Source organism: Microcaecilia unicolor, chromosome 5, assembly GCF_901765095.1.
Source record: "Microcaecilia unicolor chromosome 5, aMicUni1.1, whole genome shotgun sequence".
Classification (NCBI taxonomy): domain Eukaryota; kingdom Metazoa; phylum Chordata; class Amphibia; order Gymnophiona; family Siphonopidae; genus Microcaecilia; species Microcaecilia unicolor.
In genome coordinates this window covers 55850616-55878592 of record NC_044035.1, presented here as the reverse complement: position 1 = coordinate 55878592, position 27977 = coordinate 55850616, and the positions used below count along the sequence as shown (strand labels likewise).

Here is a 27977-nt window from a genome sequence, read left to right as displayed (position 1 = left end):
CCTCCTCCGAATGCTGATGACGCCATATGTCTACAAGCTCTAACTCCCGCATTACTAGATTCACTCCCTTGTCATCATGGTCTCTTCCCACTTTTCTGGGGGGTTTGCAGTCAATCGAGGGATCACTGATAATATTAAAATCTCCCCCAACAATTAAATAATAATTGTCAAACACGACTAATTTGGCTATCAATGTTGTAAAAAATTTGTGAGAGTAGACATTAGGTGCGTAAACATTGCAAAGCACCACGTTTTTGCCCTGCAGCAGCCCCGCCACTATGAGAAATCTCCAGGGGTGTGCTGGTAAATTGTTAACAGGGGGATCTCTCTCACCAGCAAAGTAAAAGAGAATTCAGGAGGGGCCCAAGCCCACATTTTGGGATCCATTTGTTAAAGTAGCCATGGAGAACCGGCTCCCAAAATTCTTAAAAACTTAACAAACGGCTCTCGAGAGCCTGAGAGAGCCTGCTCCAGCACACCACTGGAAATCTCCCTTCTGGGTCTTGATATAGCTTATGCATGTCAAAAGTTAGTGTTTTCCTAATCAGTATGGCTACTTCTCGCTGTCTCCCATTGTATGAGGCAAAAAACACTTCTCCAACCCAATCCCTCTTCAGTTTGAGGTGTTCTAATTTGCTTAAGTGAGTTTCCTGTATCATAGCTATGTCAGCTTTCTGCCGCTTGTGCGCTTGCAATATTTTGGTCCGCTTCACCGGGGAACGTACTCCATCAACATTCAGCGTTACTATCTTGAGACTAGCCATGAGTTATATCAAACAGCCAATTAAGGTAATCTGATTTTTTTGTTGCCTCCTGAGCGCCTCCCAGCCAGACTCCCAGGATCTCTCTCTTCTCCCTTTGTCTCTGGAACCGCCTGTTTTGTGATTCCGGGGTTTGCCACTTGTACTTCTGTGTATGTTCCTCCAATCGGAGCGGTTGCAACCTTTGTTCCCTCTGCCCATCCCTTCCCTCCCATGTCCTATTCCTACCCCCCTCCCAGCGTGTTTCCCTGATCAACCACATTTCCTTTCTCCGCACCCTGTCAATCCACAACACACACTCCTTCCTTGCACACCACCAACTTTCCCGGCTCCCTCTTCCCCTCCCACTTCTCTCCCACCCACCTCCCCCCAATTCCCATTGTCCCGTTCCGGGCCCTTACCTGGCGGTCCGCGGGAAAGAGCAGGAACCAGGGGCGCCCGTGGGATCCGGGACGGCAGGGAGAGGCTGCCGAAGGGATCGGCGCTGCCGCAAGCTGCTCCGAGGCCGGCGATCCAGAGGAGCAAGCGCCGGCCTCGGAGAAGGAGATCCGCCGGCCAAGATGGCGGTGCCGGCGTCTTCGTCCTCCTCGCTGGAGCAGGACCAGCGAGATAGCTCCGCCCACTCGTGCCGGATTGGCGCATCCACGGGGAGACTCTGCCCGCCGGACGGGAGGACCAATCCGGGTCCCTCTGCCTGCCTGGGCGAAGAGGATTGGCTCCAGCTGTTATCAGAGGAAGGACGAGCGGGGGATTTAAACTAAGAAGCGGAAGGGGTCCAGTGCTTCCGTTTCGTTTGTCTGAAGCCGACACAGGGGTCTCGTCCTGCTAGCCCCCTGTGGAGACTGTGTTTCCTTCCGCTAGCCGTCCTTGCTAGCCATCTCCAGAGACCTTGCTCCTCTTCAGCTAGCCGTCCTGCTAGCCCCCTGTGGAGACTGTGTTTTCTTCAGCTAGCCGTCCTGCTAGCCCCCTGCGGAGACTGTGTTCCTTCCGCTAGCCGTCCTTGCTAGCCATCTCCAGAGACCTTGCTCCTCTTCAGCTAGCCGTCCTGCTAGCCCCCTGCGGAGACTGTGTTCCTTCCGCTAGCCGTCCTTGCTAGCCATCTCCAGAGACCTTGCTCCTCTTCAGCTAGCCGTCCTGCTAGCGCCCTGCGGAGACTGTGTTCCTTCCGCTAGCCGTCCTTGCTAGCCATCTCCAGAGACCTTGCTCCTCTTCAGCTAGCCGTCATTGCTAGCCATCTCCAGAGACCTTGCTCCTCTTCAGCTAGCCGTCCAGCTAGCCCCCCTGCGGAGACTGTGTTTCCTTCCGCTAGCCGTCCTTGCTAGCCATCTCCAGCGACATTGCTCCTCTTCAGCTAGCTGTCCTGCTAGCCCCCTGCGGAGACTGTGTTTTCTTCCGCTAGCCGTCCTCGCTAGCCAGCTCCAGAGACATTGTTCCTCTTCGGCTAGCCGTCTTGCTAGCCACCTGCAGAGACTGTGTTTTCAGCTAGCCTTCTTGCTAGGGCCTCTGGAGCCTGAAGTTCCTCTTGGAGCCATAAGCCGCCTCTACTAGTCCTCCCCTAAAAGACTGCGTGCTGACTTCCAGCCAGGCCAGCCGTCACCCCGCGGTTCCAGCAGTCCTGCTGGCCACCTGCAGCTGAGGGCTCAACCCTCGGTGAACGGCGGTCGCCGCGGGTGAAGATTCGGGGTGCTCGGCTGCCCCCTGAGGCCTTGTGGGGCTCAGGGAAACTCGAGGGCTCACCAACAGAAAAAACATCAAAGACAGGACACCCATACACATTCCTTACTTCAACACAAGATAATGAACTCTTGATTAACAGCTAACATAAACTTGTCCTTAACTCATAACAGCAAAATAAAAGGAGGGGGGAGATTTTTCAACAAGGAGTTCCTGATACTATTCAGGTCTATTAATCTACTGTCGGCCCATTAGCAGGTCAAATCACTAGTTGCAATGGTTCACATGGGCCAACATGTTCACGGATCATACCTTCTGGCTTTTGCCATCAACTTTTCTACCGGTTTGGCCACCTTAAAATCGTCTATGATCATACCCCCCCCCCCCCAAGTCCCCCTCTTCTTTTGTGCACATAAGTACTTCACCCACTACATGTATCGCTGCTTCGGGTTTGCACAAACTTGCAATTTTTAGCATTAAATCTTAGCTTCCAAATTCTAGACCATTCTTCAAGCTTCACCATGAGGGGTGTCTACCCTATTGCAGATTTTGATATCATCCACAAAGAGGCAAGCCTTACCAGACAGCCCTTGCACAATATCATTCACAAAAGTTAGAAATAATTGGACAAAGAACTGATCCTTGCAGCACACCACTAGTAATATCCCTTTCCTCATAGTGAGCTCCATTTACTTCATCCCTGTTTCACCTTCCACTCAACCAATTTCTAACTCAGTCAGTCATATTAGGATCCATACTGAGAGCACTCATTTTATTTATAAGTCACCTATGTAGAACCACGTCAAAGGCATTGCTAAAATCTAAGGTGCTCATCTTCAAAGCACATAGACTTACAAAGTTACGTGGAGGGGCATTTTCAATATGACATCTAAGTCTGAATTTGGATGTTTTACAAAAAACATCCAAATTCAGACCAGAAAAGTAGGTCATTTTCAACAACAACAACAAAAATGTCTATCTTTCCCTTTTGAAAATGCTGTTTGGAAAAACGTTTTGTGATTTGGACGTTTTATTTTTTTGGTCCATTTTCAAACAAAAAACGGCCAAATGTGTAATGTAAATCTCAAAGTGCATCACAGAGTCCACACAGGAGAGAAACCATTTGCATGTATAGAGTGTAGTTAAAGCTTTGGTTAGAAAAAACCTCACAACGCACCAGAGAATACACACAGGAGTAAACCCATTTACATGTTCTGAGTGTGGTAAAAGCTTTGGTTGGCAAGAGAGCCTCACAGGGCATCAGAGAATCCACCCAGGGATGAAACCATTTACATGCACTGAGGAGGTAAAAGCTTCAATTGTATTGAGACAGGTAATTAGGGAATGCACAGTCTTGCTGTTACATTAAAATGTTATTTGTGTTGAAATATATATATATATATTTTGATTCTATATTCTATTCTCCACCAATTACCTATAAGGTAATAAGATAAGAATATGTAAGAAAAAGGGGGAATTAAATATTATATTTGTGAAATTACATTAACCTGCACTGCAAGGTTTAAGAACACGTGCTCCGAACATAAAAGACCATATATGCAACTTTAAAAAGGTTTATTTACAATACAGGTAATGTAATAATATTACAAGCGAGAGGTAGTTTTTTAAGAATCTTGTTTACAGGAGAAATTTGTGACAAGATAACAGGTCTGAATCATAAGTTAACTTACAAAGTCTTTGTTGCAGAATTGTTGAAGTGTCTGTTATCCAGCTTAGTGATGATCAACAGGAGCCCAGAGATCCTTTCAGCAGCCCCTGGTTGGGGGGGGGGGGGGGAAGAAAAGAGCAGCAAAAGAGAAGAGAAGAAGCCAAGAGAGGAGCGTGCTCCTGGCCTTTATAATGTTCCTATGGAAAAACGTAGGGGCTATTGAGTCCTGAGTATTGTAGTTTGCATGGAAGTATGGTCACATGCTATAAGCCTTTTGTCTGCACATGTGCTGGTGCCTTGCCTGATAGTTGATGGGGGGGGGGGGGGGGGTGCAGATACACATCTGATAAGATTTGTCTGAGGTAGCCAGCTGTATTTCTATAGGTGATCAGTGTCTTTTGTTTAGCCCCAGCCTGAATCATTGTCTGTGAATAGGTAGATGGGCTTTCAGTCTGAGTCTTTGGTGGAGTCTTTTGTTACTGCAGTCTCTGTGCTGATGCATGGATAGTCACACCCAGCCAAGCTTTTGTTCAGTCTTCCAGGTGGGAGGAAAAGAGGAACTTGAAATCTCTTTGCAGCAGAACCTTTTATCTTTGTATCTGATCTAACAAAATATTTAAACAACTCTGGTATCATGCTACATTGCTATGAAGTATGGAAAAATAGCACTCTGATATTTAGATGTATGTAAAGACCTCCTTTTTATCTATAGATCTGAATTCAAAGCCCAAATCTACTGATAAACAATAAACACAAGGCTCAGATGTTATTAAAAAAAAATAGAAAGCTTGGCATCGGGTAGAATAGTGGAAAAAGTGACATCCCAGGAAAACAAGGGCATCCTTGGGGGCACTGCAGTGGAATTTATAAAATGCTTCCAGTACACATCTCACCATTGCTCCCTTACCTTGTCTGCTGAGCCCCCAAAAACCCACTACCCCCAACTGTACACCACTACCATAGCCCTTACAGGTGAAGGGAGCACCAATGTGTAGGTACAGTGGGTTTCTGGTGGGTTTTGGAGGACTCACAGTTTCCTCCACAAATGTAACAGGTAGGGGGAGGTAGAAGCCTGGGTCCACCTGTCTGCAGTGCACTGCACCACTACTAGACTACTCCAGGGACCTGCATGCTATTCTAATGGACCTGAGTATAACATCAGAGGCTGGCAAGTAATATTTTTAATCATATTTTTTGGATCATAGGAGAGGGTTAGTGACCACTGGGGGAGTAGTCTAGTGGTTAGTGCAGTGGATATCGATCCTGGGATAGTGGGTTCAATTCCCATTGCAGTTATTTGTGATAAAAAACAGTTCTAGCTCAAAACATCCAAGTTTTAGTCCTGGACTTTTTTGTTTTGTTCCATTATGGCTGAAAAACATCTAAGTATTAGGAATGACCAAGCCCCAACCTGAACACACCCCTGAAGCGCCCCCTTGAGATTTGGATGTAATTCTGACGGACTTCAGAGAAAAATGTCTAAAAAGAGGTTTCAAAAATACTGATTTGGATGTTTTTGTGAGAAAAATGTCCAAATGCAGACTTATGTCACCTTTTGGATGTTTTTTCTCTTTTGAAAATGAGCCTGTTGGTGTATCACACCTAGTGCTCCCCCTTAATCCAATTGTTTGGTCACCCAGTCAAAGAAATTAACCAGATTTTATTTCTAGTAAAACCATGCTGCCTCTGGTCCTGCAATCCAGTGGATTCCATAAACCTCACTATGCTCTACTTTAAAAGCATTTCCATTAATTTACTAACCAAAGAGGCCAGACCAACCAGCCTGTAGTTTCCAAGTCCCTCCTTGCTTTTGTGGAGAAAGACCATTCATTCTGCCCATCCATGCCATCTACTATATTTTTCTTTCTGTTCTAGATCCTATTTGTTTGTCCCAAGCTGTTAAATATTTTGTATGGCTTTGAGGGGTAGTTGAGTCATGCATGGTTCCTTGGATATCAAGCCCATTGCTCTAACCACTAAGCTACAACTCCACTGACCTCCAAGGTGAAAACTTTTTCACCCTATTATGAGGTGCAAATATATATATATATACAAGTCAGAAGATTGGAAAGAGCATGGAGCAAGAAAAAAGATGAAAACATACACAAAGAATGGAAGCAACTACAAAGAAAATACAAATACACTATCAGACAAACAAAAAGGACCTATTACAAAACCAAAATAGGACCAAACTACAAGGATACACACAAACTCTTCTCACTCGTAAACCTTACTACTAGCCAATCAAAACCTCAACCCCTACATTTATGCAGATGACATCACAATTTACATCCCATTCAAACAAGATCTAAATGAAATCACCAACGAGATCAACCAAAGCCTCCAAATAATGCACACCTGGGCAGATGCATTCCAATTAAAACTTAACGCAGAAAAAACACAATGTCTTGTACTCACCTCACAACATAACACAAAAAACTTCAACGCCATAATCACACCATACTGTTCTCTTCCGGTCTCACAAAACCTGAAAATTCTCTGAGTCACCATTGACTGAAACCTCACTCTTGATACCCACATGAAAAACACGGCAAAAAAGATGTTTTACACCATGTGGAAACTTAAAAGAGTAAAACCTTTCTTCCCGAGACACATCTTCTGTACCCTGGTACAGTCAATGGTAATAAGCCATCTGGACTACTGAAATGCACTATACGCCGAGTGCAAAGAACAGACAATCAAAAAAACTCAAAACTGCCCAGAATACAACCGCCAGACTCATATTTGGAAAAACCAAATATGAAAGCGCAAAACCCCTAAGAGAGAAACTTCACTGGCTCCCACTTAAGGAACGCATTGCGTTCAAGATCTGCACGATTGTACACAAAATCATTCATGCAGACGCCCCAATCTACATGCTAAACCTAGTGGACCTACCTCCCAGAAACGCCACAAGATCATCCTGCAAATTTCTCAACCTGCACTACCTCAGCTGCAAAGATCTTAAATACAAGCTGAGGCACGCCACTACCTTCTCTTACAAGAGCACGCAGATATGGAATGCATTACCTACAGACCTGAAAGCAATCAAAGAAACATCTATCTTTCGAAAATCTCTGAAAACATTCTTCTTCAACAAGGCCTACAATGAGAACCTATAACCTCACTAAGTCCACTCAACTATGAACGCACACCTTCCATAACTATCCTAACAACTCTCTTCCTTCTTCCCTCTCCCCTTCCTTTATCGCTACACATTACTAATTGTATCCAATATTCTGTTATGACAATGTTATCAAATCTATGTAAGCCACATTGAGCCTGCAAATAGGTGGGGGAATGTGGGATACAAATGCAATAAATAAATAAATAAATATTGCATCCCGGAGCAGGACAAACATTTTGCATTATAGAACTGAGTACAAAATTAAGTTAGTGGTTAGAGCAATGGGCTTGGCATCCAAGGGTGCTTGGTTCAAATCCCACAGCTGCTTCTTATGATTTTATCTCAGGTGCAAGATTAGATTGGGAGCCTGACAGGTTTTGAGCTATTGCTAAAAAAAGTATCAGCAAAATTTAAATAAATAAATAAATGTTTTGCACCCCAGGTTAATGCAAAACGTTTGACAGCACTAATGTTTTGCACACACTATGTAACTTTTTAAGTCTAAGTGCTTTCAAAATATGCCTTTATATGTTTTGTAATGTTACCACAGGTAGTACTAGATGTTTTCCCCTGCAGGCACTGAATGGACACCAGGGATGCACTGGAGATCACGCAGATGCTATGAACTTGTCCAATGGGGGCAGGGCATGATAGTGTGAGCCATTTTCTGCCTCATGGGAACCCTTGGGTATACCTGTTTTCGATGCTTTACATTAAATATTTTGAAGACATCACCGTTGATGTGCTATATGTTTTTGAATGCCTTGGTCAGGAGGCAGAGATATGTTGATTTTATATTAGGCTTGTATATTTGTTCCTGCATTTGTAAAATACATCACAGGCTCTAGATGTTTTGACTAAAAATGTCTATATACAACTTTTTAATGGCACTGCACATGTTACATCCTATGAACTCCAGAAGGAAGCTCTGTTTGGCATAATACAAGTACTATGGTGAGCATCAGCAAGAAATTTGAGAGACTGATAACATACTCCATGTATCATGGCTTAGGAGTGAGTTTCATTACTGTCATGGTATGCACAAAACTAACCATTTATAGATATCACCCATACAAAAGATGCAACAGAAAATGGAAAGGAGCCCCTGAAAAAAAAGAGAACAAGGAGGCAATGAAAGCAGAAAAAAAAAAGATCAAACCCAACATGATTAGAAAAATGAAATGCCCAGACAACAAAGATAGGAAACATTTTATTTTGAATTTACTGATTAGAATATATTGGTTTTGGGAATATATATCTGTTGTCCTTAAATTTTGCACAGGAGAGGAGAAAGAATTACTGATTGGAATATATATAGTAACATAAGTAACATAGTAAATGATGGCAGATAAAGACCTGAATGGTCCATCCAGTGTGCCCAACAGTCACATTCAAGATTTAAATTGACAATGAACGTGATATTATCTTTTGTGTACTTTTTATTTAAAGATACCTGGTCTACTATGGTCTCTCTTGCAACCTCGCTATCGGGATACCTTTGATGATATCTTTGAAAGATATCTTGTTCTGAACCATGTGCTTTTGAACAAATCCACTCTCAAATGCCACAGTACCCCCAGGAAGAGAGGTTAGGACTCTGGATTCATTTGGGAGAAAGACTTTTCAGTTCTCAATGCTTGTTGCCCGTATCTAGTCCTACCAGCTCTACACAAGCCTTTACTTGGAGTTTCTAGTGAATAGTACACTGACTCTGGCAGACTCTCTCCCTTTGGAGCAAGCTACGGAGCTACGCCAGCTGGCCAACAGAAATTTGAGCACCATTTACCAAATCCAACCCTAAATCACTAAGGGGTCTGTTTACCAAGTCATGCTAAAAAGTGACCAGTGCTGGTGTCAGCACATGGGTTTTCCACACACTGCGGCCACTTTTAGTGTGATGGTAAAATGGCCACCTTGCCATTTTTTTTGTAATGGCCACATGTTAATTTTCCCATTAGTATGTGGCCATTACCATGGAAGCCCTTACCGCCACCTATTTAGGAGATTAGCACAGGCATGCCTATTCTCTGCTCATGGGCATGCCTCCCATGCTGGAAAATAAAAAAATATTTTCCAGTCGAGGATTAGCACGCACTAAGTGGAACACTACTGTGGGATGCCTCTTTGTGTCCTGTGGTAGTTCTCTTCTATCATGCAATAGGCCTGCTTTAGGTCTATTATGCCTTAGTAAAAGGGCCTCTAAATCAGTTGTGCCACACTATTGACAGATTTTTATTTCTTGTTTCCCTCTTTTTCCCTCTAATATTACACACTAAAAACAAAAAGTGTACCTTCAAAACTATTAAAGGGTCCCCCAGCTTTGGTACTGTCTCATCCATGCCACTGAATCCCTCCATCCCAGCATCTTATCCCATCAGCTGATTGCAAAGGGAAGAGAAGCAGTCCCCAATCACTTCTGCCCTGTGGTTACATATGGCAAAATGGTGTTAATTAATCTGAGGCCAGCTTCATTTTGAAAATCATGTGGGCCTTGAGTCAGCCAGATCCATTTTGCTGAATGGAACCAATGATGCTAGAGCCACTGAGAATGTCTCCTACACTCTTCACAGACTGCAGTGTTGCTCAATATTCTCATTCATCACACTCCTTGCTGCTCCTTATGTTTGGTGGACAATAAGTTATTATTTATCCTGCCACCGTCTAAGGTAACAGGGGTACCTTAAAGGTAAGGTTCATTTTGACTGCATATGTGATTCTGCATTTTATATATTAGGACCATTATTATGGAATTCTCTGCCTAAGTATCTTGTTATGTTATATTATGTTATATTATGTTATGTTATAAAGGATTTATCACCTGCCAACTCCCTCAAAATGAGATTCAAGGCGAGATACAATAAGAAGAGAATTCTGATACAGAACTTCAGGAATTATAAAGGCTTTTAAAAGTTTTAAAAAACATCAAAAGCAATATAACTAGCTAAATTTATCAAACAAATACATTTTCAAAGCTTTATGAAAAGAAAAATAAGATCTCATTACATGCAAATTCACAGGAAGATTATTCCGCAGTTGAGCTGCTAAAAATAAAAAAAAAGAATGAGAAAGCAAAGCCTTAAATCACATATTTAACTGAGGGAAAAACCAGAATCATCTGATTACAACTCCTAGAATATATATTGGAGCATAAAAGTTTAACCAATTGGGATAAACCCTCTGGGCATGTGCCTTGTAGAATCTTAAATACTAGGCATAACACCTTAAATTGAATCCTAGCTTGTACCGGCAACTAATGTAACTCCTGCAACAGAGGAGTCAAATGGTCACCTCGAGACTTATAAAAAGATCTAACAGCTAAATGCTGAATTAATTGAATTTTACAGATCAACCTTGAGATTATTCCCAAATACAGAGCGTTACCATAGTCGAGTAAAGCTAATATTGAAAGATGCACAATAATTCTGAAGTGATTCTTTAAAAAATAAGAATGTAACAAACGCAACTGTTTTCAGCTTGAAATAAGCTCTTTGGACCAAGCTATTAATCTGATGGTCCATAGTTAATGATCTTTGAACAGAGGTATTTCTTCTATGGTTTAAGGCAGGCCTTAAAGCATACAATTTCGCTCTTGCTTATGGAAGTGGAGTTTGTTTGCCTCCACTGATGATTTCAGCAATTTTGTCTCAGTCCATTTATTGATGTTGTATTTCTTCTTTTTTTTTCTTGCATTATTTATAGATTTTGTAAAGTGCTCTAATATGCCTCAAGAAGGGTGGTGTATCAAGAATTGTAATACATATAAATATAACCATTAGCTGTATCTCACTGTATACCTTTGCTGTTGCATTTATTTTTTATTTATTTATAGTTCTAAATATTATTTTGTACCATCAGCCAATGCTAAGAGAATGAGATTTAAAAATCAGTTGAAGCAGTACTAGTTGAATAAGAAGGAGTGAGGATGAGACAGAAAGTGAAGACTAATCCTAATAGCTCTGCCTTGTATGTCTAATGTTTCTTCAGAGCCCAACAACTATCGGGCACTTAATGGACGTACAGTGAATGGAAGCCAGTTAGGAAAGGACTACATTCAGCTAAGGAGCATGCTACAGTCTATTCGGACCTATTCCAGAGCAAACTTGTATGGACCTAATATTGGGAGACCCAGGAAGAATGTCATAGCACTGCTTGATGGGTATGTAAAGCAGTTAGCTATGTTTTGGGGCTTCAGGTCTTCATTACGTACTATGATTAAACTAAAATGTAATGCAGATATGTCAAGTATGATGTTTAGCTAGAAGTTTAGTTATAATTTACTTTAAAGAATCTCTGGTAAATAGATCCATGAAACATACAGTATTTCACCACTAGATAACAGAACTTAACTTTGAGAAACATGTAAAAGATTCTGATTTATAGTAACATTGTATCGATCAAGAAGTTCTAAGGCTTCCACTGTCTTATCTTTCTTGTATTTCCACCTCTCATATGCTACAATGTATGGCCAATGTAAATATCAAGGAGTAAATTTGAGAAAACATGCATATTATTCACACGTAGAAAAGCAGAGTTATACATGTGAATTGGCATAGGTATATAAGGAGCAGTTTTATAAAAGGCACTACTTAAGTGTATACACAGTAGAATACAGAGTTTTCTCCATTCAGAAAGGAGGTGTGTCCTGGGCAATCCTTTGCAATATACAGCAATTTTATAACAGCAATACATATATTCAGCATTTCCATCTGCTCAGTGTCACACATAACCCTTGACTAGCTTTTCTTTGGGACCTGAGGCTTCAAGGAGTATTTGAAAAGTGTAAATGTTCATACTTCTTACCCTGGAGATGAAATGTGTCTTTTTGAGGAAACCTCTTTAATTGCTGGCCAACATGCATGTGCAAATATTAAAAGTGCACCATATACAAGTATAAATGGTGCTGCATAAATGTATAGAGGGTAATTTTATAAAATATTCATGTGTAAAAGGGCTTTTTAAAAAAATTACCCATGAATTACACATGTAAAATTAAGTGCAGAGCCTAGAAAGTGTGTATTTTTTCTATGGTCCACCTATGGGCATGTTCTGGGGGTAGAGTATGGGTGGAACATGAATAGAATAATGATTTATGCATGAACATTATAAAATATGTACATATGCACATACATTGCATGCTAACATTTATGCCTTCTCCTCAACAGGTGTAAATGTCTGTGGCTTCAGTCTAGCCCAGATTTCTGTCAGTTTACCCACAAAATAAAATAGGCTACAAATAGGCCCCTTTATGGCCGTCACACATAGGTAACTTGTTATAAAATTATCCTCATATGTTTGTGAGTGTTTTTAAAATCAAGGCACATATGTGTATGTTTCTACTGTGAGGCTACTCTTTTGTGAGTTAATGTTTATGAATTTCTTTTGTATGTTGCATGACATATACATGTATCTTCAAAAAATCTGCATTATAAAAGGCTCATCACTTCCCAAACCTTTTATAAAATATTTATTTAGCTTTATAGAGGTGGACTTAGACATTTGTTTTCCCACCTGTTTGACCTATACAAAGTTATTCTTCAGTTGGTTTTTTTTCTTTTTTGTTTTTTAATCCTTTCTTGTATTCCAGTTATTTTATTGTAAATCGTTTTGATATACACTTGGAAGGTTGTATAACAAACGCATGAATAAATATATACATAAATAAATAATAAATAAAATAAATCCCTAAACCTTGCAATAGTAGACGTGTATGTGGTGGCTTGTTCTCTAATGAATTTGGAAACATAAACACAGAGAACATGATGGCTTAAAATAAAGCATGGCCTGTCTAGTCTGCCCATCCTCACCATTTGCCCAACCTCTACTAACTTATACCCTATTTAGCATCAAAAGATCAGACCACAGTAGCACAGGCTGTGTTTATGACAGAATTAGATTATTGCAATTCTATGTATGCTGGGTTGGCACAACAAAGTTTATGCCGATGTACAGCAGAATATGACAGTAAGACTTCTGGGGATCTTTAGGAGAACCATGTTCGATAGACATGTGTATGAAAACTTGAATTGCCTCTTGAATTCAAGATTGAAAGTCATCTGTCATTTTGTAGGAAGTTAAAAGCATTGCTTTTCCCATCTAATTGTTGACAGTTGCTATCTTAAATAAGATTTGGAAGTGATTTTTTTATATTGCAGGAAATTTTATTGCTTTTATAGTGGATGGTGATGGAGTAGGATTGTTTTATCAATTATCGCTCTCTCTCTCTCTCTCTCTCTCTCTCTCTCTCTCTCTCTCTCTCTCTCTCTCTCTCTCTCTATATATATATATATATATATGTGATCTGATAATACAATACTGAGTTTTCTCCTCTTGTTCTTTTATTCTGCCTTTCATTGTCTTATGTTAAAATGTAAACCATTTTGAATGAACCTGGTCCACGAAGATTACTACTACTACTTAACATTTCTAGAGCGCTACTAGGGTTACGCAGCACTGTACAGATTAACAAAAAGGACAGTCCCTGCTCCAAGGAGCTTACAATCTAATGGGCGAAATGTCAAGTTGGAGCAGTCTAGATTTCCTGAATAGAGGTATGGTGGTTAGGTGCCAAAGGCGACATTGAAGAGGTGGGCTTTGAGCAAGGATTTGAAGATGGGCAGGGAGGGGGCCTGGCATATGGGCTCAGGAAGATGGTATATAAAACCTGATAGATAGATAGATAGATAGATAGATACTATTCTTTCTTTTCCCTCTAAAATATTCTGTCCCATGCTTTCTTGAATGTAGATAACTGCCCTCAACTCCACTACCTCCACTGGGAGGCTGTTCTATGCTTCCACCATATTTTGGACATATATATATAGATGCCATAGTAAAAGTCATCATGGGTAGATGACGTCTTCTTTAATTACTGCCTGAAACTCCAAATGAATAAAATGAAAAATGGAAATGCAATGGTCCACATTAAAACAAAGACAGAAAGAAAGAAAACAAGTGAGTGGTCTCAGAAACAAAAAATGGTAAAAACCACTGCCAATTATTTTGTGATTACTTTATTAATATTCAAGAGAATAAAACACCAAACATGGCCATGTTTCACCCAAATGGATGCATCAGGGGTAAGCAAGTGAAATATTGTTAATTGGGACCTCTGCTGTTGAACTAGATTTATGTTTTCTGAAGAGTGCTTCCTGACAGTATTGGTCTGGCAGATTAGTATATTTCATTAACTGATCTTAGGAAAATTTCAACTGTTCGTTTTATTGGTAAAAGTAATTTTATAAGACACCTATGTGAGAAGTCTACATTGGTACTTATTTTAATCCTATAGGTACCTATGTGCCTTTATAAAATAGGCTCCCAGAGCCAGCCCCAACAGAATGCAAATATTGAGGTAAAAGAAGTACAAAGGTGTGTATTTATTCTAAGGGGACAATTCTATAACTAGGCACCTCCATTTAGGATCCCCAAAGTCATGTGGTAGGAGCCTGTTCTATAACAGAATCTAGGTGTGCCAATACTAGCATAATTTGGTATTGGCACACCTAAAATTTAGGTGCTTGCACTTTTTCCAGCCATAGACCTGTGTGCAAGTGGAGGCATCTAAATGTAGCAGGAATGCAAATAACTTACAGTATGTTGTAAGTTACACCTTTAAATGAGAACATCGCCTATGTCCCACCCATGCTGTGCCCCTGTGTATGCCCCTTTGCAAATACATGGTAGGTAAATTAAGGATGTATTTGTAGAATAGAACCTAGGTGGGTATGTGTGCACATATTCATATAAGTGCTAGTATTCTAAATATTTATGCACATTGGGAGAAATTCAATATATCATACAGAATGTTAGGCACTACTTCCATGCCAAATTTTCAGTGCAAAAAAGCATTCTAATGGCTGTAAGGCACCAAAACAGGGCAAAATTGGCAGATCTGTGCAAAAGCACACTTACACGCACATTTATAGAATAGTGCCCTAACCCCCCCCCCCCTCCCCAAAGTCACTATGCTCACATTAGCCCTCTCCTTAAGTCACTTCACTGGCTCCCTATCCATTTCCGTATTCAGTTCAAACTTCTCCTATTGACCTATAAGTACATTCACTCTGCCGCTCCCCAGTACCTCTCCACTCTTGTCTCCCCCTACGTTCCCCCTCGAGTACTCTATTCTGATAAATCTCTCTTATCTGTCCCTTTCTCCTCTACTGCTAATTCAAGTCTCCGTTCCTTTTGTCTCGCTGCACCTCACACCTGGAATAGATTTCCTGAGCCTGTCCAGACTCAAAACCCACCTCTTTACCACTGCTTTTGACTCCTAACTCACTTACCCTGTCCTTTATCCTCACCTCTTTATTCCCTTACCCCCTTAATTGTTCTGTCTGTTTACCTGTCTTATCTAGATTTTAAGCTCTTTGAGCAGGGACTGTCTTCTGTGTATGGTGTACAGCGCTGCGTATGCCTTGTAGCGCTATAGAAATGATAAGTAGATAGATAGATAGATAGATAGGGGCTGATGGTGTGGTAAAGCTGAAAGTCAGTGGGCTGTGTTGGTGTTGCCTTACGGCTTTGTAAAAAGGCGGAGAGGGGGGGGGTAAGTGTTTCCTTGTGGATCTGCAAAGGAAGTGTGGCCATGATAGGGGCATGGGCAGGTCAGGGGCATTCCCTTTTTGCGCATGCAATCTAATTTAATGTAATTTAATGAATTAATTCAATTAATTAATTTGCACATACAATTTAATTGAACAAGCCAATTAGCACAATAATTGAGTTCTAACAATCAATTATGGGGCTAACAGGCAACAATTTGGCTTTACATGTGCATCTTACTAGGTGCTATTCTCTAAAGATGCACACATACATTTTTTAGCACACAACTGAAACATGAGCATGACTATGGGAGGGGCATCAGCATGTCAGGGATGTTCATTAAAGATACATGCACTGTTGTAGAATTTGGGGGATCCATGCCTATTTTATGCACAAAAATTTATACCAGGTTTCACTTGGTGTAAATCCTTACGCCCAAAGTTGGATGCAGATCCCACACTATGTGCTAGTCTATAAATGGCGCCCAACTCAGAGCGCCATTTATAGAATAGCATTCAGTGCTTGCTTTTCTCAACATCCAAATTTTGGCGCCATTTACTGAATTTAGTCCTTAATGTGTTACTATAGCAATGTGTCCACTGTGTTCTAAGCAGAGATTAGAATTTGTTTAAATTGAGTGAAGGTCACAGTTCATTACTGCAGAACAGGAATATAAATCTGTAGTACTTCAAGTGGAGAGTAATTTTATAACACATCTAAGTGGAGAGACTGAATGGGCACTTACTTTGGGCGTATTTTATAAAGACATATAGAAGGCAATTCTATAACTGGGCACTTCTTTTTAGGTGCCCCAGTGCTGTGCAGGATATATGGGGAGCACCTATTTTATAATGGCTTCTTGGTGCCTGGATTCCATTATAGAATACTAGTATAAATATATTGTCACATCTAATTGTAGGTACACCCAGTTAAGCCAGGTCAATGGCAGGTATAAGTGAGCATACCTAAGTGTGGCATGCAATGCTTATAACTTTCTCTCACTTTCTGGATACTCCCTGGAAAATGGAAAGAAGCTACATGGATCTTGGTCTTCTCTGGCTATGAAGTGGAGGGGAGAGTCTGGTGAGCCCAGGGTAAGGGAGAGGGGCTACAGCCAGTCAAGCCCAGGCAAGGAACTTTGGCAAAAGAGAAATTCAAATTTGTGTGTGCACACCTAATATTCATATCTGTTATGTCTACTGGTGCTGAAACTAAGAAATATCTACTGTCACTCTTGGAGAAGAGTTGCTCCTGCCTTATTTTGGAGCAACTGTGAATTAGAATGACACACATGTTCTCAGAAATAAAACTTCCGGGTAAAGCTCATCAAAGAGACAGGCGAAACTTACTTTCCTGGAGAGGGATGAAAAATCTAAGTGGCATGTTAAATAGTTGGGATATAAAGCTTATCTTGTGACCCTTAAGGCAGACAGTGCCCCAGCCGAAACATGGTTCCGTGTTGGGTCCTCTGAGAGCTGAACTGACAATATCCTTGGGATCCTGACTCATTTGTGAAGGTTTGTTGTCCATCCCTACTCCTTGTTGTCTTTGTCCTATGCTCTGCCCATGTATACAGTGGTGGAAATAAGTATTTGATCCCTTGCTGATTTTGTAAGTTTGCCCACTGACAAAGACATGAGCAGCCCATAATTGAAGGGTAGGTTATTGGTAACAGTGAGAGATAGCACATCACAAATTAAATCCGGAAAATCACATTGTGGAAAGTATATGAATTTATTTGCATTCTGCAGAGGGAAATAAGTATTTGATCCCCCACCAACCAGTAAGAGATCTGGCCCCTACAGACCAGGTAGATGCTCCAAATCAACTCGTTACCTGCATGACAGACAGCTGTCGGCAATGGTCACCTGTATGAAAGACACCTGTCCACAGACTCAGTGAATCAGTCAGACTCTAACCTCTACAAAATGGCCAAGAGCAAGGAGCTGTCTAAGGATGTCAGGGACAAGATCATACACCTGCACAAGGCTGGAATGGGCTACAAAACCATCAGTAAGACGCTGGGCGAGAAGGAGACAACTGTTGGTGCCATAGTAAGAAAATGGAAGAAGTACAAAATGACTGTCAATCGACAAAGATCTGGGGCTCCACGCAAAATCTCACCTCGTGGGGTATCCTTGATCATGAGGAAGGTTAGAAATCAGCCTACAACTACAAGGGGGGAACTTGTCAATGATCTCAAGGCAGCTGGGACCACTGTCACCACGAAAACCATTGGTAACACATTACGACATAACGGATTGCAATCCTGCAGTGCCCGCAAGGTCCCCCTGCTCCGGAAGGCACATGTGACGGCCCGTCTGAAGTTTGCCAGTGAACACCTGGATGATGCCGAGAGTGATTGGGAGAAGGTGCTGTGGTCAGATGAGACAAAAATTGAGCTCTTTGGCATGAACTCAACTCGCCGTGTTTGGAGGAAGAGAAATGCTGCCTATGACCCAAAGAACACCGTCCCCACTGTCAAGCATGGAGGTGGAAATGTTATGTTTTGGGGGTGTTTCTCTGCTAAGGGCACAGGACTACTTCACCGCATCAATGGGAGAATGGATGGGGCCATGTACCGTACAATTCTGAGTGACAACCTCCTTCCCTCCGCCAGGGCCTTAAAAATGGGTCGTGGCTGGGTCTTCCAGCACGACAATGACCCAAAACATACAGCCAAGGCAACAAAGGAGTGGCTCAGGAAGAAGCACATTAGGGTCATGGAGTGGCCTAGCCAGTCACCAGACCTTAATCCCATTGAAAACTTATGGAGGGAGCTGAAGCTGCGAGTTGCCAAGCGACAGCCCAGAACTCTTAATGATTTAGAGATGATCTGCAAAGAGGAGTGGACCAAAATTCCTCCTGACATGTGTGCAAACCTCATCATCAACTACAGAAGACGTCTGACCGCTGTGCTTGCCAACAAGGGTTTTGCCACCAAGTATTAGGTCTTGTTTGCCAGAGGGATTAAATACTTATTTCCCTCTGCAGAATGCAAATAAATTCATATACTTTCCACAATGTGATTTTCCGGATTTAATTTGTGATGTGCTATCTCTCACTGTTACTAATAACCTACCCTTCAATTATGGGCTGCTCATGTCTTTGTCAGTGGGCAAACTTACAAAATCAGCAAGGGATCAAATACTTATTTCCACCACTGTACATTCCCCTTGCAGTTATATGCTATAGCACTTATGCATACTCTTATAATAGCATGCAGTGCACTTATGGACATAAATGACACTTTTCTAAGCAGGTATGTGCATAAGGCATGTATAACTACACACATTCAGTTATAGAATCACCTTTATAAGTGCCTGTGCATTTTACAAATTTGAATAACAAAAGTACAGGTTTTTCCTGATGTAGCATATCCAACTCAGATACGCAGGAAAGCTTTTTTGACCATGAAGCCTAAACACATATTAGGTGCTACTTTTTTCTTGAAATGTCCCTGTTGTTTCCTATCAGGGAAATAATTATGGACCTCTTTTACTAAATCGTGCTAGCGATTCCATTGCCATGCAGGAATCACTAGTGTGGTTTAGTAAAAGAGGCCCTATATATTTTAGCACCTTATACAATTAAAAAAATGTATTGCTGAATGGAAGAGGGGATGACTGTTCTTGGGGCTACGATTAGAATATGAATAAAATTGTCCTACAAAAACTGCAGAATTCAAGGCTGTGATAGCACTGTATACAACACTATACATTTTCACCATCTCAGAAACTGGTATAAATTGTATGCATGTACAATATTTGTGATTGTGTTAAAAGAATGTGAGTAAATCATGAGTCCACCTATGCTCTGCCCAAACTCCACCCTCGAACATGCCTACACTGGAGTTGCATTCAAATCTCATGTACTTGTATATGTGAGGTAACTTTATAAGCAGCATTTCATGCACATATACAAATGAAAAAGCCTTTATAAAATTACCCTCTATGTTATTATTTTATGGTGTTAATTCATATTCATTATAAGTATCTTTTTAATTGTATTATATGCTGCTGCTTTTATTTTATTTTTATTGTTTTCTGATTTTATGTAACTAGGAAGGGTTGAAGAATAAATATAAATTGATATAATATATATTTCCTTTGCTTTGAAATGTAGATCAGAATTCATAGCGATCCTAGTTTTTGGTCTGCCCAGGGGTAGGGATCACATGGTTTTCCCTTGTTTTTCTGCAGGTTTATGAAAGTGGCTGGTAACACAGTGGATGCTATTACCTGGCAACAGTAAGTATTTTCCTTTGAATTAGATTCCTCATCCACAGGCTGATAAGTTGTGCTACCACCTTTAAATGGAAGCACCCTTAAATAATGTTTGCTATGGTATTCATAATGAACGAAACATTAAAAAGGCAATTGTATATCTAAATGCCTGCAGTGCGCAGAAATGCACTATGGGCATTTCTATAAGACAGAACGAAAGTGGACTATAAAGGGCACTAAAAGTTACTGTAGGTGCCAAAAATATGAGCACTAAAATACTGTTCTATAACAGCATCTGGGAACCCAGATTCTGTTATAAAATAGAGTATAATTCAGCATTTGAATGCCAACATTTTAAGTGCCATTGCTTATGCCATGAAGGAAGGCAGGTGTAAATATTAATGCCTCAAATACTGGCACTAGTTTCACCCCTAAGTGTTTGGCCCATCCATGCTCCTCTCACATGTACACCCCCTTTGCAGTTATGCACAAAAATATTTGGGAACTACCTTATAGAAAAGCGCTTAACTGCAGTTATGTGCCTAGCTTGACCTTTGCCCCCATTATAGTGCTTAACTTTTGTTGTTTTAGTGCCACAAGTTAGAAGCCTAATTAGTACCTAAATTGTGGTACATTTTATAGAATGAAATGCAGAGTGCACGACTGAAAGGAGGTGAAACATGGGGGCATGGGCGGGGCTGCCATCGTTGCATGCAAGTTACTGAATACTATAAGTTACATGTGGTGAAGGCGGTTAGCTTAGCAGAGTTTAAAAAGGGGTTAGACGGTTTCCTAAAGGACAAGACCATAAACCACTACTAAATGGACTTGGGAAAAATCCACAATCCCAGGAATAACATGTATAGAATGTTTGTACATTTGGGAAACTTGCCAGGTGCCCTTGGCCTGGATTGGCCGCTGTCATGGACAGGATGCTGGGCTCGATGGACTCTTGGTCTTTTCCCAGTGTGACATTACTTATGTACTTATGTATTAATGCCTGCCACATCTAGGCACACTCATTTACCCCTGGAGTGGAGGAGTGGCCTAATGGTTAGTAGAGCAGGCTTTGGTCGTAGCATCCTGGGTTTCGTTCCCACTACATGACCTTGGGCAAGCCACTTAATCCTCCATTGCCTCAGGTACAAAAATAAATAAATAAATAAGTTTAGATTGTGAGCCTTCTAGGGATAGAGAAAGTACCTGTTCATAATGTGTGATTGTTTTCTACCTTGCACTTGATGGTGAAGTGGATTATAAATGCCAGAATTAAATTAAAAATACCTTGTGTAACTGGGTGTGCCTAAATTTTGGTGTACCAATGTAGGTTTATACTAGTATTCTGTAATGGAATCAGGGCACTTAAATGTCATTATAGCAAGGGTTCTCAACCCAGTCCTCAGGACATGCCAGCCACTTTGGTTTTCAGGATACCCACAATGAATATGCATGACACAAATTTGCATGCACTGTCACCATTGTATGTTAACCTGTCTCATGCATATGCATTGTGGATATCTTGAAAATCAGAGTGGCTTGTTGTGTCCCCCTGGCCACAACAAACAGACAGGTGCAGAAAATGGTAGCAGAAATTAGAGAAACTAACAAACTGGGTAATATAATAATAAAGGGGATTTCAATTACCCTGAACATCAAAAATATCAGCCCACTTATAAGCAGTAACAATCTTTGGGGATCCTTTTACTAAGCAGTGGTAAGCACTAACTCATGCTTACTCTGTGGGAAAATACACTACTGCAGGGTGTGGTTAGGCATCTGTGCATGCTTCCCATGTGGAAAAAAATGCTTTTTATTTATTAGCGCTGGGGGCATGTTTGGGGGCAGAGAGTAGGCACTAATCACTTAGCACAGCCACATTACCATGCACCTACTGATTAGTGCATGGATAGCATGTGAGCCCTTTCTGTCTATTAAATAGGTGTTAGTAACAACTCACACGCTAATGGACAAGCGCGAATTGAGAAATTAACGCATGGCCATTAATTGAGGAAATGAAAAATGGGCCATTTTGCAGCTATAATAAAAGTGGCCTCAGCACGTGGGGAAACTCACGCACTAGTCATAGCACAGGTCACCTTTTAGCACAGCTTAGTAAAAGGGCCCCTTTATTTATTTATTTATTTCAGTTATAACCCACCTATTAACTAGGTGGGGAACTATTGAACACTCATAATAATAAAGTACATAACACAGAATATTAAAAACAACCAAAATAATAACATATTACAAATCATACATCAAATATAAAAACAAAAGCCAATCCTTTCTTAACCACATATCCATCAGAAAATGTGAAATAAATGTGGAGAACAGACCTCAGGACAAAAGATTGTCAGTCCAATAAAGAGCAGACTGCAGCACATATGTCACCTGTCAGAAAAAAACCCCTCCACAAACAGATTCTCCAACAATAGCTAAAGGAAAAGTCCATAGACCATTATTAAAATGACTTGGGGAGAATCCACTGCTTATTTCTGGGATAAGCAGCATAAAATGTATTGAACTTTTTGGGGGGATCTTGCCAGGTATTTGTGACCTGGATTGGCCACTGTTGGAAACAGGATGTTGGGCTTGATGGATCTTTGGTCTGTCCCAGTGTGGCAATACTTATGTACTTATGTAGCTAAACAGATCAGCCATACAAAGAGTCCTGCTATATCAAGAAACCTTTCAAAACCAAAACCCTCCCAATAACAATGAATGGTTTATGCCATGTAATACAGGTCTTATAATTCTATACATACAAATGCTCAAGTCCCTTATATCAGCGAAAGCTCTGAATAGTTGCACCAAATCCTGAGGCAGGGAAATGAAATTCCTCAACAGAAGCTCTGTTTCATCTATAGCTGCATCAGGAGGGTTCAAATTGCAGACTCCTGGTTCACTCTGTGACTCTCATACATGGCAGCCATGGTGTAAATCCCTATGCCTAAGTTAAACGCAGATCCCCCAAATTCTCTAACAATGCATGCAAATCCTAGAAATGCTGATGACTGGGTGGCGAACCCTTGCTATAATGACATTTGGGTGCCCTGATTCCATTATAGAATACTAGTATAAACCTACATTGGTACACCAAATTTTAGGCACACCCAGTTACACAAGGTATTTTTAATTTAATTCTGGCATTTATAATCCACTTCACCATCAAGTGCAAGGTAGAAAACAATCACACAATATGAACAGGTACTTTCTCTATCCCATGGCCACACCCTTTTTTGGATCTGAATAGAAAATTTTACATGCACATTTTTAGGGAATAGCGAATATAAAGGTTTGCATATAAATTCAAATTAGTGCCCATTAGTACTAATAATTGATTGTTAGCTTCAAATTATTATAGCTAATTGGCTTGTTAAGCAACTGAATTGCACACTCAATTTGGGTGTACACCCAAATTTGTGTGCACAATTTTAGGTGCTATATATAGAATTAGAGGGTTAATGTGAGCAAGTGCAAAAGGAATCCAAACTGTAGCTATATGATTCAAGGTTCCATATTTGGTGTCACTGCCCAGGAAAAGGATTTAGGTGTCATCATTGATGATACGTTTAAATCCTCTACTCAGTGTGCAGCAGCGGCAAGAAAGCAAATAGAATGTCAGGAAGTATTAAGAAAACAGCAGAGAACAAAACTGAGAATATTATAATGCCTTTGTATCGCTTTATAATGGAACTGCACCATGAAGAGATGTGTGAAATTTTGATTATCACATCTCAAAAAAGATATAGTGGAATTAGAAAGGGTACAAAGAAGGGCGTCAAAAATGATAAAGGCGATGAGAGAACTTCTCTATGAGGAAAGGCTAAAAAGGCTAGGGCTTTTCAGCTTGGAGAAGAAACGGCTGAGGGGAGATATAATACTGAGTGGAGTGGAACAGGAAGACATGAATTGCTTGTTTATTCTTTCCAGAGTGATGCATTTGGGGTGCAGAAACCCAAAAGATAGATACTGAATAGGAGGGGAGAGATTAGTAAGCTCGACTCAGGAAAGAGACCTTGGGGTGATGGTGTCCGAGGATCTGAAGGTGAAGAAACAATGCAACAAGGCAGTGGCCATGGCCATAAGGATGCTAGGCTGCATAGAGGGGTATAACCAGCAGAATGAAGGAGGTATTGATGCCCTTCTACAAGTTATTGGTGAGGCTCCACTTGGAGTATTGTGTTCAATTTTGGAGGCCATATCTTGCTAAAGATGTAAAAAGACTAGAAGCAGTGCAAAGAAAAGCTACAAAAATAGTATGGGATTTGTGTTGCAAACTGTAGGAGAGACTTGCCGACCTGAACATGTATACCTTGGAGGAAAGGAGAAACAGGGGTGACGTGATATAGACATTCAAATATGTGAAAAGTAGCAATCTGCAAATAAAGACGGAAAGGTGGAAGAACTAGAGGATATGATTTGAGGTTGAAGGGGGACAGACTCAGGAGTAATGTCAGGAAGTATTTTTTCATGGAGAGGGTGGTGGATACATGGAATGCCATCCCACGGGAAGTGGTGGAGATGAAAACGGTAATGGAATTCAAACATGCATGGGATAAACACAAAGGAATCCTGTTTAGAAAGAATGGATCCACGGAATCTTAGCGGAGATTGGGTGGCAACACCAGTAATTGAGAAGCAAAACGAATGCTGGGCAGACTTCTACAGTCTGTGCCCTGATCGTGACTGAATAGATATGGATGGGCTGGAGTGTAAATTTTAAAGGGCTTCAATGTTAGCTTCAGAACTTTTAGTACAAGAACAGTGCTGGGCAGACTTCTACGGTCTGAGCCCTGAAAATGGCAAGGACAAATCAAACTCGGATAAACATATAAAGTATCCCCCTTCCTCTCACCTGAAGCACATACTCATCTGCCCCTCCCTCCCAGTCCTCGCCGATGATATAAGACCTGCCCCTACCAGCTGCCCCAAATCTATACCCCCTCCCTCCCATCCCACCCCTCAAGCTACACCTCCCTAGGCCAACATTAAATCCCCTGGTGGTATAATGGGGGCAGGAGAAAACCGCACTCACTCCTGCCCCTAGCAGCTGCCTTTAGAAAAACAGCAATCTCGTGGTAATAATTCTAGAAAGGTGCAACTAACATGCAAATTTCTGTGCACAAGTTATAGAATTAGTTCAGTAATGTGTATAACCTAATTTAATAATGAGCTGATAATTGGTGTTAATAAGCAATAATAGGCTATAATTGGCCTTATTTGGTACTAATTGGCACCAATTAGCAGTCACTATTCTATAGTTACTGTATGTGCTCAAATTCCAGAGTGCACAACTTTGTGAAGGGCAATGGACCTGGGAGGGACAGGAATAGTTCAGGCAGTTACACACACAAATGATAGAATACTAGCATTTACGTGCTTAACTGCCTACAGTTAGGTGCAAGCATTTATGCTGGTCATTGAGCAAGCATAAGTGCTCGCGCCTAAAGCTAGGCACATATGTGGACTTACGCTAGTATTCTATAACAGTAGTTGTGCACACATCATCCTAGCACCTAACTTTAGGCGAGCTATTGAGAATTACACCCCCACCCCCAACAAGTGTTCTTGTCATCATGAATACTTGTACATATAGGATAATTTAAAAAGAGACATTTAAAATTGCCACCTCTCTCTCTCTTTATATATAGATAAAAATATTTAAATATAACAAAATAGTATCTATTAAGATTCATACAAATACATACAGAACAGCTTGAAATGCATGGTACAAGGGTTACAACAAAACCAGTAAGACTACATGCCCTGAAATATAACCTAACCTTTCATAGCTCAATTATAAATGTTTCTTATTTGTCCCTCTCCTTACCCCATCCTCCCCAGGGGTATTCCTATCTTAATTACACTTTGAAATTATTTATTATAGCTGTACACACTCAAGGTACCACCAGTGTTCCCAGAAAAGGTTCCCAAGATTTCATAAAACTCTATTTAACACCCTCCAAGTATTCACTCTGTTCTCAGTAATTTATGCATTTGATTCCACCAAAAAATCATGTTAAGGGCATCTGCACTGATCAACTGTATCAGTAAATATGTTTTTGCAATCAACCATGCCTTATAAACAAATAATCCATTAGGACTAGATCGGCAAATCATTGATCTTATCAAGCAGACATGCCATTGGATTTTTGTAACCTCATTCCCAATATGATACTTAATTGCTCCCATAGAGCCTCCTGGAAGGTCTCAGTAGTTTCAAGTTTTATTATTATTTGATATACTACCTATGAGTGGGAATTTTACAGCTGTTTACAATTTTAAAAAATAGTAAAGATGAAGAGAAAGAAGAAAGAGGAAACAGAACTACAATTGCTGATAGGATAGGGAGGAAAGTTAAACATTTTGTAGGACAGGCAACCAAGTCCCATGTTGTCAGATCATATCCAAGGTTAATAGTTCCAAGGGGAATCAGTTAGGGAAGGTGTCTTTAAATAGGAATGTCTTTAGTCAGATTTACATTTTTCTTGGGATCATTCAAGATGAAGGTATGATGGGAGGGCATTCCTTAAGGATTGGCCAATTGTGCTAAAAATTTTAGTCCTGACAAAATCGTAACAAATGTGATGAAAGGATGAGACAATTAGAATATTAGATTGGGAGGAATGAAGAGTTCTGGATGGCACATAGCAGATTAGTAAGAGAATGAGGTGAGGGAGGGGAGCCTGAATAGTGTACCTTGTGTACAGTGGTTAGGATCTTGAAAGAGATGTGGTATGTTATTGGGAGTCAGTACTCTTCACGCAAATGTGGGGTCACACGATCACATTTTCTCAAGTCTATTATAAGATATACTGCTGAGTTTTTGGACTAATTGTAAATGTCTCAGATCTGAAGCTTTGACTCCATGCAGTAGACTGTTATAGTAGCCCAAGTTTGAGATTACTAGAGTGAATACAAATCTGCAATACATATTTTGTAAATAGTTTGTGTACAGCAGTGTACAATATAAGAGACACAGGGTTGAAAATTTAAAGCTGAGTCAAAAAGTGGTCTCAAAATCTTAATGGTAGTTTTGAAAGTAACAGAGGTACTGATAATGGTAATTGGGGCAGCTATTGTTGGAGGACTAGTGCAAGAGATTTATAGTGCTTGAGTTTTCTCCAGATTGGGTTTGAGTTCATGAGTGTAGATCCAGTTAGCTATGGAGGACAGTTTGTTGTTGAGATAAATGATTTCATGGTGATAATTGGGGTTAATGCCAGCAATGATTTGAATGTCATCTGTGTAAACAAAAGCGATTACTTCCAAGGATTGGATGAAAATATTGAATAGAGTCAGTGCAAGTAATGAGCCCTGTGGTGTTCCACAGTCTAGTGAAAAAGAGAGCAAGAATGTATTACTCCAATAGACTTTATAAGTCTGATGAGAAAGATAGAAGTGAAACCAGTCTAATGATGTTGTCTGCATGCCTAGTTCATTGAGGTGATCCAGCAGTAGAAAATGATCTACCAGATCAAATGCAGCACTGAGGTCTAATGATAGGAGGACATCTTTTTTGTCTTTGTACAAATATTGAAGGATGGAAGTGGAGAGTCCTAAAAAGACAGTGCTATGATTTCATCTGAAACCTGTTTAGTGAGGGTGTAGTGCATTATATTTATTTAGAAAGTCAGTTAAATGTTCTAAGACAATGTGTTCAGCAATTTTTGGATGGTAATTAGATGTTAGTGTGTTGCTGACAGACATATCATTCTGTTTGGGATAGAAACAGGCAGACTTACAGTCTGAGGGGAATGTAACTCTCTCAAGGCTACAACAGATCATGAGATGTAGGTATGAGATTAGGGAAGATTGAAAATTTTTGCTATAACACGATGGAATAGGGTCAAGGGAGAAGCTGTGGGTTTTGAGGTTTTTAAGGATTGTTGGATAGTGTAAGGTCCCCACCACCAGGAGAATCTTGGAAAAGTCTCCTGCACCAGGAGACTCGAGTCCCTCGGCCCTTTAGC

The 27977-nt window shown here is 40.6% G+C and overlaps 1 protein-coding gene across 1 annotated transcript in view; it reads left to right on the top strand.

The window, feature by feature from the left end:
• Positions 1-27977, top strand: part of LOC115470042 (inactive heparanase-2-like) — a 260196-nt gene that overhangs the window by 34361 nt on the left and 197858 nt on the right. Inside the window, exons 2-3 of the mRNA XM_030202916.1 lie at positions 11216-11387; positions 19978-20025. Coding sequence (XP_030058776.1) covers positions 11216-11387; positions 19978-20025 — 220 coding nt within the window. The remainder of the gene's footprint in view (positions 1-11215; positions 11388-19977; positions 20026-27977) is intronic.